Source organism: Strix aluco, chromosome W (assembly GCF_031877795.1).
Source record: "Strix aluco isolate bStrAlu1 chromosome W, bStrAlu1.hap1, whole genome shotgun sequence".
Taxonomy (NCBI): domain Eukaryota; kingdom Metazoa; phylum Chordata; class Aves; order Strigiformes; family Strigidae; genus Strix; species Strix aluco.
Genome location: NC_133970.1, coordinates 29,975,030 through 29,988,892, shown reverse-complemented (window position 1 = coordinate 29,988,892; position 13,863 = coordinate 29,975,030). Strand labels below are relative to the sequence as shown.

Here is a 13,863-nt window from a genome sequence, read left to right as displayed (position 1 = left end):
GCCAGCTCATGTCCAGCTTTTCACCCACCAGTACCCCCAAGTCGTCCTCCGCAGGGCTGCTCTCCATCTATTGATCTCCCAGCCTGTATTGATACTGGGGGTTGCCCCAGCCTGGGTGCAGGACCTTTCACTTGACCTTGTTGAACCTCATGAGGTTCACATGGGCCCACTTCTTGAGTTCTTCCAGGTATCTATGAATGGCATCCCCTGTGTCTGGTTTTTCTCAAAGAGTTGTGGTGAACGGAGTTAAATCCAGTTGGTGGCCAGTCACGAGTGGTGTCCCTCAGGGCTCGGTTTTGGGGCCACTCCTGTTTAACATCTTTATTGATGATCTAGACGAGGGGATGGAGTGCACCCTCAGGAAGTTTGCAGATGACACCAAGTTGGGTGGGAGTGTTGATCTGCTCGAGGGTAGGGAGGCTCTGCAGAGAGACCTGGACAGGCTGGAGCGATGGGCTATGGCCAACTGTAGGAGTTTCAATAAGGCCAAATGCCGGGTGCTGCACTTTGGCCACAACAACCCCCAGCAGCGCTACAGGCTTGGGGAGGAGTGGCTGGAGAGCTGCCAGTCAGAGAGGGACCTGGGGGTGTTGATTGACAGCCGGCTGAACATGAGCCAGCAGTGTGCCCAGGTGGCCAAGAAGGCCAATGGTATCCTGGCTTGCATCAGAAATAGCGTGGCCAGCAGGGACAGGGAAGTGATCTTACCCCTGTACTGAGCACTGGTGAGGCCACACCTCGATTAGTGTGTTCAGTTTTGTGCCCCTCACTACAAAAAGGACATTGAATTACTCGAGCGTGTCCAGAAAAGGGCAACGAAGCTGGTGAAGGGTCGGGAGCACATGTCGTACGAGGATTGGCTGAGGGAACTGGGGTTGTTTAGTCTGGAGAAGAGGAGGCTGAGGGGAGACCTCATTGCCCTCTACAACTACCTGAAAGGAGGTTGCAGAGAACTGGGGATGAGTCTCTTGAACCAAGTAACAAGTGATAGGACAAGAGGGAATGGCCTCAAGTTGCGCCAGGGAAGGTTTAGACTAGATATTAGGAAGCATTTCTTTACAGAACGGGTTGTTAGGTGTTGGAATGGGCTGCCCAGGGAGGTGGTGGAGTCCCTGTCCCTGGAGATGTTTAAGGGTAGAGTCGACATAGCGCTGAGGGATATGGTGTAGTTGGGAACTGTCAATGTTAGGTTAATGGTTGGACTGGATGATCTTCAAGGTTCTTTCCAACCTAAATGATTCTGTGCATTTTCAATGCCTTTTGTTAACTTATTGTTGTCTTTATTAATAAATTAAAAAGTCATGCCCCATTCTGAAAACAACTTTTGCTCCCATGTTCTTCAGCCTTCTAGCAGAACTGGTCTCGTAAAATTCAAGTGAAATAAACCTCATTTGGTAACATGAGCTGATGGTTGGCAAGAGAAATAATTCTGATGGAGAGGACTACATGCCAACAGGAACTCTGTTAAGGTGTTAAAACATGTTCTGGTGGTAAAAGGCATTATTTCATACGAATAGGGTTATTGGTATCGAGGAAGCAGGTATGCAGGTAACAGTAACAACTGTTTCCTTACCATTGTTTCAGCTTTTGTTTAGTGATTTATTCCATGGCAATCACTTACAGTACTTTACCTGATGATTAACACAGTATAATTTCTGGCATAAAATGAATTTAATATATTGAGGAATGGTGTTGTATTTGCCCAGTTAGATTTGGCTTGTATGCTAGAGGGAGCCTTTTGTGACAAGCAATTGTCAGGATATTATCTGATGAGTTTGGCTCCTAATGTCATGCCAGAACAACTAAAACTCTTATTTCATTTGAGCCACAGTTTGATGAAAAAGGGGTTTTTGTTCTGATGTGTGAGTAGTTAAAGGGTGTTGTCCCTGTTCTAGCTGTTAATCAGAAGCTACTTTGAAGACTTCATTATTAGATCTAAGTGCTGGCATAAAAGTGGGAGGATACTTCCTTTCTGCAGGTGTTATCTGTGTAGAGTAATAAATTGAACACTTTAATTCTGATTTTGGGGGCCATGCACCATCTCCTCATCTTGGGACCTTTTAGTTGCCCATTTCTGCACATTATCTGCTTTTCCTTTTTGGAATGTATTTTAGTTGTGGGGGAAGGATCCTGTTCGGCAGCTCTTTTGGGAAATGGGCCTTTGCACTTAGGATTATTCTCGCTGCTTTCTAGTTTCCATGTTGCTGGTTGTGGCAGTGAACACTTGTCAGTTTGTTAATGTGGAGGAGGAAGTACATTTGTAGTAGTTGGTAATATTTTCCCTTAGATGGGTTTGTTTTTAATCTTTATTTTGTGACACAGAATGATCTAGTAGACTATCTCTTTACCTTGATGGCTCAGTGAGCTCAGATCGGGTCACTGCTGCCCTTGCACTGCTTCTTGTGAGGTTTGCCTCTATTGGTTTGGGTGGTTCTTGCTATAGTACTTCCTATAACACGCAACTCAAATCATGAGTTACAACATTTTAAAGGTATTTCCATTACAGTCTCTACCCTTGGTCCTTTTGTACTAGGCCATAGGGTTTAACGTTGCAATGAACTCCTCCCCTTGTCCCTGCTCTGACTTGGACTTTTCCATGGACTGTACCTGCTCCAAGTGGAGCTGTATCTGAGCCACAGTCTCTTCAGGGTGTATCTGCTGCTGCATAGACTTATCCACAGCCACAGTTGCTTTGAGGTGTACCTGCTCCAACATGGCCTTATCCATGGGCCACAATCCCTTCAGAGATATACCTGCTCCAGCATATCTTAACCCACAGCCACAGTCCCTTCAGGAGTGTACCTGCTGTGTCATGGACTTATCCACAGCCACAGATGCTTTGAGGTGTACCTTCTCCAGTGTGGACTTATCCTTGGGCCACAATCCCTTCAGAGGTATACCTGCTGTGGCATGGACATATCCGTGGCCGCAGATGCTTCAGGGTGTCCTGCTCCCATGTAGACTCATCCACAGGTCACAGTCCCATTGACTTGACTTCACATGGAGTTCTAGCCTGTCAGTACAGCAGCATGAAAGCAGCAGTGATGCTCTGGCCACCTGCCAGCCCATGTGCATGGCCATTGCTGTTATCAAAATGTTCCCAGGCACAGCAGAATAAGATGATCAGCAGTACAGCAAGAAGCAAAAGCGAAAAGCAGCCACTAATGAGTACTAGACTCTAATGTATAGTAAGTCAAGCAAGCCCCATGGCAAGCACAGAAGCCTGTCAATATCTAAACAGCAATAACAGCTATAATTTTCATCTAGCACATTCCAATCAAATCTGTCATTATCTCAAACCCTTTGAGCCCCTCATAGAGTGCCAAAAAGGCCTGTTATGGTTTAACCCTGGTAGGCAGCTAAGCAGCACACAGCTGCTCACTCAGTCCCCCAGAGTGGGATGGGGGAGAGAATCGGAAGATTCCCTTTTTCTGTCTGCTGTGGCGTGCAACTAGCATTTCATTTTAAACAGACTGGTAATACAAGAAATCTAAAAGGAGCTTGACCATGCTTATTGGTTTGGGAGATGTTTAGTCAATTAATGCCATAGCTAATGCCTACCAGCTAAGGTGTGTGGTATCTAACGGGCTTACACTGTGGTGTCAGTGTTTTTTAACCTGATTTATTTGGTCACAGGCTCTCAACTAGATTATCTGATACTGCATACTACTTTCCTTGGGGTTTAAAGACAAATTTAAAGGATTATATCTATTCATCTAGAAAATATTAATTGTCAAGACAAAGGAATTTTTTTATTTAATTTAAAAAAAAAGCAGCTGTGGAAACTACCCTGAAAAGTATTAATAGCAGTAATGACTGTAGTGCTGTACCTTTGCTTTTTACCAATAGCATGCTTAAATATAGAAAAAATATTATATATCCAAGACTGGATGGTATTGTTATCCACAGACTTAGCAAAATAGCATTAACACTGAGCTCTTCACACTTTCTAGAAAAATATATAGAATGTGTCAAAAATAAAGTTAGTAAAGAGTTTGGGTTGTTACTTAGGATTTTTTTTCTTTAAATTGCTGAAAAAAGTGTCTGAAACAAGGGCTCTTTTGAGCTGTGTGGTTTGTAGTAGTATGCTTGATGTATCACAGAATTGGTGGTTTGAAGCTGAAGAATGTTAGCTGTTGTTCTGGTTGACACTTTGAGGTTTTTAGATCATCTGACTTGGCAAGTGTAGTGGCAGAGTAGCTTGGTACTATGACAAAAAAGCATTACTGTAAATGTAATTTTCTAAAATATGTTCCTATTGTCTGTTTTCCACAAGTATCCCCTCTGTTCAACAACTAGATCATATGGCTTTTAATGTGTGTACGTGGAACTTCTACAGTGCTTTCCAAGCCTTTACACCTATGTGGGTGTATACAGGTGATAACACTAAGTATCCTGTATTTTCTAGATGATGGAACAGTGGGGAAAACTTGATCATTTTCTGTAGAGATAAAAGGGAATTTAATAGAATACCTATTCTACTTAGTATTTCAGACAATAAACTTCAGGGTCTTAGTAGAGGGGAATTAACTGTTAATAAATACAAGCATGAGTAGCTAGTGAAGTCAAGAAAAGGAAAAAAATTAACATTTATTTCCTTTGCTTTAACAGTTGTTACTCAACCAAGCCCATCAGTTTCTAAACCTAGTGCTTCACAGAGTGAAGAGAAAGCTTCTGAACTGCCTAAACCAAAGAAGAACAGATGTTTCATGTGCAGAAAGAAAGTTGGCCTTACGGGTATGAGAGCACTTTGTCAATGTTGAACAGATTTATATGATTAGTTGCCTCTTACTAGATTAAATTTGTTGAATTATCTGTTGCCATTAAACTTGCTTGCTGTTTCAAAATCCATAATGTTAGATCCCTTAATAGAATTGATATTTGGAAATATTCATTTCACTTATTCTGTTTGTTAAAGTAGATGCACATACCCCCTTTGTACTGACTAAGCCCTTAATTTATAGCTTGCTTAAGTCTGAAGCTTCCTAGTGATGTTGCTTTTCCTTTTCTTTGTACAGGATTTGATTGCAGATGTGGAAACTTATTTTGTGGACTTCACCGTTATTCTGACAAGCATAACTGTCCATATGATTACAAAGCAGAAGCTGCAGCAAAAATCAGGAAAGAGAATCCAGTTGTGGTGGCTGAAAAAATACAGAGAATATAAACTAGCCTACTTGTGAAAAGACTGACTCTTGTTTTATTTTAATATCCACTAGGAAAGCATTAAAGAGCAGATGCATGGCTATTTTCCTTTGTTCTCCAAAGTTTTAATTTTAGTCTTGTCTGTCTTCATGATATTTCAGAATGTTTGAGTGTTTGTTACAGACAGAATTGGATAGATACAGCCCTTGAAAATGTATATGCTCTCATCAGAATATGATTGGATGATCAGAACCTGCACAGGAATACACATACACAGAGGACAGGCTCTAGTTCACGTGTGCCAAATAGATGTATACTATCTGCATGTTTGCAGCAGATCTGCCTTTTGAGATGTTCAAGGTGTATAACACTAGCCAAAGACTATGTGCCTGTTTGGGAGAAGTATATGTCAGAAAGGTTGGTGGTCTACTTCTATCATTTAAAATCTTGTTCTGCTTGTAGTTTACACACTCCATTGTTTTCCAGCAGAACATAAGCCATGTAGAGGGCTCTACCTTCCAGTAAGATGAGTGTTGGTACCATATTTAATGTCATTTAACAATTGCAATGGGAAAAATGGAAATCATCGAATATGTATGAGAAGAAAACTGTTTTGGAACGGATTACATTAGCTTCAGAATCATGAAAATAGTTTCCCAAAGGAAATGATCTGTTAGAAACTTAAGAACTGGCCTGCAACAGTTGTCTGCTTTTCCTTGCATAGCTAAAAATGTTGTGTAGCACAATGTTGCGCTAAGATCGACTTACAAAACAAAAGCTACATATATGTGGGTGTTTTAGACATACCATGGCAGCTCTATTGAGTGATACATGCATCTGTGTAAGTTGCAGAAGTATTTGAGCAGTTTATTATTCATGTACTTCTTAAATTCAGTGTGTTCTGGGTTCAGAAGAATATTAGGAGTTTTTTTAAATTAAAAAGAGAAAGTTTTAAATGTAACAATTGCACATGCAACAATTGTTGAGTATGGAAAACCATACCCAACATGACTCCTGTAGACTTAAATGGGAAACTGGAACCACTCTTGGAGGGCTGCTTTATAATTTTTAATTCTACTTGGGTGTAGGACTGTAGTGTTCTTGAGTGTATTGCATGGGCTCCATTATCTACAGTTTTGTATAATAACTAGAAAGGGCAGTATAGTTCACTGCTTGTCTGGTAATATCACTTCTGTGTTATAATGGAAGGGTTTTTTGTGATGTATGAAACTTGTGGGGTTTTTTTATATAATCAAGTATAGTGTAGACTAGTGTTGTAGTAATGCCTCTTCTCATCTGTAAATAGTTGTTTATGTACACAAGATGCTACTTCTGACCTTTATTGCAGTGTTCAGTCTTAGTTTTTTAGTTTACTATTAAAAGCATCAGGCTTTTGCTTTAACTTTGTTCTTTCAATTTGGTTATCAGATATACAAACGTGCACAGATAATTCATGTATTGCACACAGTCACACTGTCCAGCATCTGTGCTCTGTATTATGCAAATAATAAAAATCATGTACAGAAGGAAATACTTTTTGTGATAGTTCATTGATTTTAGTTATTGCTGTAACTTGAAAGTGGCCCTGTGGAGGTTGGGATACAAAGCCTAGTACTAGATTTGTATGGATGTTTTTTTGTTTAAAAGTGTCTCACCTCCTTATTTCTTATTTTGACATACCAACTTGTTTAAGATGGCTTGTTTAAGTCAGAGAAGCATGAACAGCTGGAATACAGGTAACTACTTGATGACCAGACAAAGATGTCTGCAAACAGCATTCTGCTTAAAAGGAATGAAGGAAGTATTAGCAGTGAACTTTAAATGTTTATGGTTTGTTGTGGGTGTGTTGTGGGTTTTTTTTTTTCCTTTTGGCTACAAAAATTATTTCCAGTGGATCTGTTTTAATACAGCTAGTATACTGACTACACTGTTTTGTTCAAATCTTTGCCAGTAGGCCTGGGCAGAGTTGTCAGGGTCTGTATCCAAATATGTATGTCACATATGACAAACTTACCCTTCCCAAGGAGAAACAAAAGTGCAGAGCACATGTTGACTTGGAAGATGTTATCTTCACTACTGAATAATACATAAAAATTGCTTATATCAGAAATGTATAATGTGCATCCCATCAGTCAGCTAGTACTAACACTCAAGGGATAAGTTATTACTGCTGCCACTATATATACTTCTGATAAGGGAACAAGGGCATGTTCTGGGCCTTCATGTGCTGGGATGAATTTTATTTTTTTAATTGTGAAACTATTTTAAAGCATCAAAATTATAATTTTTCCACCTTTTTGTATTAAAGGAAAATCAACTCAACTGCATCATAAAAAGCTTGTTTGGTTTTGGGTTTTTTGCTTTGGTTCTTTATTTTGTGAATGCACCTTGGAACTGGATATTTAAGGAGAATGCGTTCAGATATCTGATATTGTTGGGGTGAGAGTATTTTAGGAAGGAACCATGTTGATACCAGTACTTAGTGATTCTGATGGTCTTTCGCATTTATTTGCTTTTTTTAATCTGGACAAAAGCTTGTTTAAATAATTTATCTCTGTAGATCTGAGGAGGAAAGTATGGAATGAGAAATCCCTCATTGTTTTATGAAATCATTAACTGTATTGTATGTAAATTGTCCACAGGTGGGATATGAGCCTGTATTCAAAGCTAAGCTTTATTCTGCTAATGATTCATATAGGGTCTGTAATCATTCAGGAGCACTGATTCCATTGAGGCTCATTAAACATTCAAAGAGGGGGAAGGTTTTTTAGTAAGAGTGGATACTGACAAAGTGTGATAAATGGATATTTAAATTCTAGTGCAAACTGTGGTACATATACCTTGGTAAAAAGAATATGAATATAGGTGTAGAACACTTTGGATTTTGGTCATTTGGTCTTCAAATTTAAAGTGACAAATGCTTACAAACAATATACTCATCTTAGAAGAAGGCAATGTGATTGCTTAGCATGACACTAGTCCTTATGTAACATTTGGCTGTTTAACTGATATGTGTTTAACTTGTACATAAATATGCTGTTATAGGAAGAATCTTCCTGTGCCCCTGACAAGTTTACCAAATGATGGGGACTTTTTAGTTAGGCCATAAGAAAGAACGTATAAATGAAAGAACATCGTAAATGAAAGTAGGTAGGCGACTAAGAATTTTTTACTCTTACCTCTTAAATGTCTAGCTAGGATTATGGCTGCACAATAGTGGGTTCCATAGGATTCTGTGCAAACAAACCTGAAATTTGGAGGAAGAACAAAAGGCTTCCTGTGGTGTTTTCAACCATTTGCTCTAAGGTGGTTGAATTGTCAGATAATTAGGTTGGTTGTGGTGTATAAGGATGTAATGAAGTTAAGCCCTGGCTACATCCTGAGACCTTGCTGGCGTTTGACCCTTTGAGAATGTGTTTTTGATAATCGTATATTCTAAACATAAACATTACAGCTTCACAGGCATTCTATTTCAGCTATGATTTTTTTATTCTAAATGATTCAGAAGCAGGTTTGGCACTTCAGACTGATATATGAAACATGTTTTACTCTGGGTCTATAGGATAATAGATGAGCTTTGTTGCAGTATTTCAGGTATCTCCCACCAACTGAGAATGGAAGATGTAATGTTAAACCATGTAACTGATTTAAAACTTTACTTTTTGTTTATGCAACTGCATGACACAGAATTGCATGATAAAACATATATAAATTGTTATGCTTTTACATGTGTTTCTTAAAAATCAAATTATGATATTTAGTAGATTTATTTTCTCGATGTTGCTATTGACTATTTTTACTTTTTATTTGTTAACAGTGTGTTTGACCATGTACAGTTCTTACCATGACTCAAGGTTAACAAGTTGAATGTCACTGATTATCCCCTTTGTGATTATATAAATAATCAGCTCACTTAACAAATGCCATGAGGCTTTCTGTGTGTGGTATATTTAATGTACTTTTTATTCATAAATCGGGCAAAAGAGAATGAGGATAAAGTTTCAGTATAAAGTATGTGATGGCAAATATATGGCAAACTTCTGCTTGTAAAGCTTTCAGTTTCATTATTTCCTTTTTGCATTAAGATAATGTAACTTCTTTTATATGCTTTACTGTACAGTAAATGCTAAGGAACAGATCTAAATTTCAGGCATTATCTTTAGCTTTTCTTACTTGAATTCAGACCTAAAAGCTACATCTGGTTTTTGTTCTTCTTTCCATAATGGGAAAAAACCCAACAAAGTAGATGAAAAATTTCACATGGCATGCTGTTACTTCTTACAGACAGAGAAATTGCAGGTGTGGGATCCTTCATTGTTGAAGAAGGACCTGTAAGGATATTTGGGAAGGTGGAAGTCTCCTCCATGAATGAATAACTACTACTTAGGCTAAGTATTTCACCAAGGTGTCTCTCTCTTCCTCCCCATAGATGCCTTAATAAAAGGGTTACTTTTGATGCAGTTATAGATATGAAGTGCCTTTTTCCAATGCATTTCACACATGGAACAGGATTTCCCCTAACAGCATAAACATTCTCAGGGAAGGTACCGATTTAGAGTAGTACCTCTACATGAAATGCAAATAGTAGAATGGTGTAGGGTAGAGCTTTCTCCCTTAAAGCACCATGAAGTTGGTCTAGTGTTTGGGTTTTTTTTGTTTAGCCCTTTAGAAAAAAGGACTGTGGTGGGTTAACCTTGGCTGGTTGCCAGGTGCCCACCAAGCTGTGCTCTCACTCCCCCTCCTCAGCAAGATGGGGGTAGAAAAAAATGATGAAAAAGCTTGTGGGTTGAGATGAGGACAAGGGAGATCACTCACCAATAACCATCATGGGCAAGAAAACCTGGGGGAAGATTAATTAAATTTATTGCCAAAAATAGAGGAGGATAGTGAGAAACAACAACAAAACTGAAGACATCTTCCCCTGCTCCCTTCTTCCCAGGTTCAACTTCCCTCCCAATTCTTCTGCCTCTTCCTCCCCCCTGCACAGGGCATGATGGGGAATGGAGGCTTGTGGTCAGTTCATCACATGTTGTCTCTGCTGCTCCTTCCTCCTCATGTTCTTCCCATGCTCCAGTATGGAGTTCCTCCCATGGGATACAGTCCTTCATGAACTTCTCCAACCTGAGTCCTTTCCACAGGCTGCAGTTCCTGCTAGGAGCCTGCTCTGGTGTGGGGTCCGCTAGGAGCTGCAGGGTGGATATCTACTTCACCATGCACCTCCATGGGCTGCAGGAGGACAACCTGTGTCACCATGGTCTTTTCCATGGGCTGCAGGGGAATCTACTCTGGCACCTGGAGCACCTCCTCCTCCTTTTTCACTGACTGTGGTGTCTGCATAGGTGCTTCTCATGTTTTCTTTTTGCCCTCACAGCTGCTGCATCCTGGTTTTTACCCTTTCTTATACATGTTATCACAGAGGTGCTACCACTATTGCTGATTGGTTCAGCTTTGGCCTGCAGTGGGTCCATTTTGGAGCTGGCTGGAACTGGGTCTGTCTGATACGGGGGCAGCTTCTGGCATCTTCTCACAGAAGCCCTCCCACTACCAAAACCTTGCCATGTAAACTCAATACACTTTACCCTTTGCATATATAAATCACATATTTAAGATTTATCATTAAAATATACATTCTTCACACAATCTTCATGGATGTCAGCAAAGCTTGCTGGACACAGTTGGGAGAAAAGGAGGCTGAGGGGCATGTTGCTCTCTACAGCTTCCTGAGGAGGGGAAGTGGAGAGGGAGGTGCTGATCTCTTCTCCCTGGTATCCAGTGACAGGATGCGTGGGAATGGTTCAAAACTGCATCAGAGGAGGTTCAGACTTGATGTTAGGAAGCATTTCTTTACCGAGGGGGTGATCAAACACTGGAACAGGCTTCTTAGAGAGGTGGTCAATGCCCCATGTCTGTCAGTGTTTAAGAGACATTTGGACAATGCCCTTAATAAGATGCTTTAACTTTTGGTCGGCCCTGAAGTGGTCAGGCAGTGGGACTGGATGAACGTTGTAGGTCCCTTGTCCATCTTATTTTTTGCCCCTGTGTTTTGCTGATTAGGGATACCAATTAAACTCAGACACCAGAGTGAAAAGAGCAGGCGTATTTTACTAGAAATAACTAAATAATATAACAGAATAATACAGAAAACATACAGTAAGAAAAGACAGAATAGTGCACTTAGATAGGAAAATACAGGGTAATGCATGAAATCATTACTACCTGAGAGAGAGAATAGTGATTAAGAAAGATCCATCACCACTTGCATACTTTACCATCATCCAGATCCGCAGTCGCTGGGCAGCCCCGGTTACAGCGAGGATTTGGAGAGCCTGTCCTGGCAAGTGTACATAGAGAAAGTAAAAACTAAATAATACAATTATATCTGTCTTCTGAGTACAACCATGCAGGGTAGAAGAAAATGTGTAATTAGTCCTTACCCAAGGCAAGTCTTGTACTTACTGACCTTCTAGGCACCCTAAAGAGTTCTGTAGAGTCAAGTACCTCTCTCTCTGCAGGCTTTCACTGTGAGGCTGCCCACAATCTGTGCCAAAAAAGCCAGCACTTCATAGCCTCTTTCTTTAGTGCAAGTCCTGCAGAATTCCTGGATTCCAATCTGGATGATTCTAATGCTAGTATGATGCTATTTTTAATCCATACATAGGCAACAATATTTCTCAATTACATTACCCTGGAGCAAGTTCTTATTTTGTATGTTTTCTGTTTGCTTTTGTAACTGGTATGCATGTATTTTAAAAAATATACATATATATGTATATGTATGTCAAGGAATTTTATATATTAATCTATAAAATATGGAGTTCCTTGATCTTTTTTCATTTTTCCTCCAGTTAATATGCTGTATCTCAAAGGATTCAACTGAACATAAGCCTCATGCTTACAATATCATATACTGTAGTTAGAAAGTGGCCATCTTTGTATAAGACCAACCCAAACATCAGTGTAATATTACCTTCTCTTGTAATAAACCAGGACCATGTTTGCTAAATGAACCACCAAAGCGCTGGGTTGCTCATGAAAAATGTTTAAATCCAAGGTAAGCATTAGTCACTGATTGTGTAATAGCCAAATGTATTTACCTAATTAAACTCAACAAACCTTAGATGCCTGGCACTCCACTTGCTATTCCTCCAGCAAGAGCTACTTGAAAATGTAGCTGCATCTTAATTCATTTTGCCTTTTTTTTTTTTTTTTTTTTGCTTCAGTCCCACATCTAGCCAGACTCACCATGATTTAGTCTGTTATTAGGGAAATATCACAGTTTTAAAATATTTTGTTTGGGGATTGTTGCTATTGTTCTGACAGGACTATGAGAATGCTTAATGGTAAATTACTTTTAATTTGCTCTTCCTGGTTCATGTGTTTTCAGGCTCTTCCTATAGCACTTTCTAATGGTTCAATAATAAAAGCAATATAAATGGAGGCAACATCACCTAGAGGATAAAATGAGGCTAGGGACCAGAAAGAGACCCTTATCACAAGAAGTCTTTTATTTTTTTTCAGCTTCATTTTTCCACTGTAACAACAGAGGTAATGATTCTCAGGCCCTTTATCTAAAATACAGCCACTGCCTGAAAGGTGTTATAAAAATGCTACAGAAGTGTATTTAACTATGCATATTTAGACTCCTCTTTATTGGTTGCTTTTTACTTTTAGATTTTATTCACACAGTCTGTACATTTAGTTAACATATTATCTCAAGGCATTTTGGTGGGGGTGGTTTTCAGTTTGTTGGTGTACTCCTTTGTGAGAGAAGTAGAAACCAAGCTACTGCATGGCAAACGTAAGCAGAGAGAAACTCCCTCATCTCAGACCATTTGTCTTCAGAGAACTGCAATGCCCCTCTCTAATGTTTTTGACTGATTGTTTGGTGAATTTGCAGTATAGCAAGACAGGATGATGTCCTACTGTGAATCATCGAATCATAGAATGATTTGGGTTGGAAGGGACCTTAAAGATCATCTAGTTCAAACCTCTGCATGGGCAGGCACACCTTTCACAAGCTCACATTGCTCAAAGCCTCATCCAAGCTGGCCTTGAACACTTCCAGGGAGGGGGCATCTACAACTTCTCTGGGCAACCTGTTCCAGTGTCTCACCACCCTCACAGCAAAGAATTTCTTAATATCTAATCTAAATCTACCCCCTTTCAGTTTAAAACCATTACCCCTCAGCCTATCACTACACTCCCTGATAAAGAGTCCCTCCCCATATTTCTGGAAGGCCCCCTTGAAGTACTGGAAGGTCACTATAAGGTCCCCTCAGAACCTTCTCTTTTCTAGGCTGAACAACCCCAACTCTCTCAGCCTGTCCTCATAGGGGAGGTGCTCTAGCCCCCGATCATCTTTGTGGCCCTCCTCTGGACCAGCCTCAGCAGGTCTATGTCCTCCTTATATTGGGACACAGTACTCCAGGTGGGGTCTCATGAGAGCAGAGGGGGAGAATCACCTCCCTCAACCTGCTGGCCACACTTCTCTTGATGCAGCCCAGGATACAGTTGGCTTTCTGGATTGCAAGCGCACATTGCTGGCTCATAGTCAGTTTTCCATCCACTACTACTCCTGAGTATTTCTCTATAGGGTTGCTGTCAATCCACTCTTTTCCCAGCTTGTATTTATGCATGGGATTGCCTCAACCCACTTGCAGCACATTGCACTTGGTGTTATTGAATTTAATGAAGTTTGCATGGGCCCACCCCTCAAGC

At 40.1% G+C, this 13,863-nt stretch overlaps 1 protein-coding gene across 5 annotated transcripts in view; it reads left to right on the top strand.

The window, feature by feature from the left end:
* Positions 1 to 9,196, top strand: part of LOC141917756 (AN1-type zinc finger protein 5-like) — a 38,193-nt gene extending 28,997 nt beyond the window's left edge. For all 5 annotated transcript variants that reach the window (XM_074811191.1, XM_074811188.1, XM_074811187.1 and 2 more), the window contains 2 exons: positions 4,612 to 4,737; positions 5,019 to 9,196. In XM_074811191.1, coding sequence (XP_074667292.1) covers positions 4,612 to 4,737; positions 5,019 to 5,167 — 275 coding nt within the window. In that variant the 3' untranslated portion in view covers positions 5,168 to 9,196. The remainder of the gene's footprint in view (positions 1 to 4,611; positions 4,738 to 5,018) is intronic.
* The last annotated feature ends 4,667 nt before the right edge of the window (positions 9,197 to 13,863 follow it).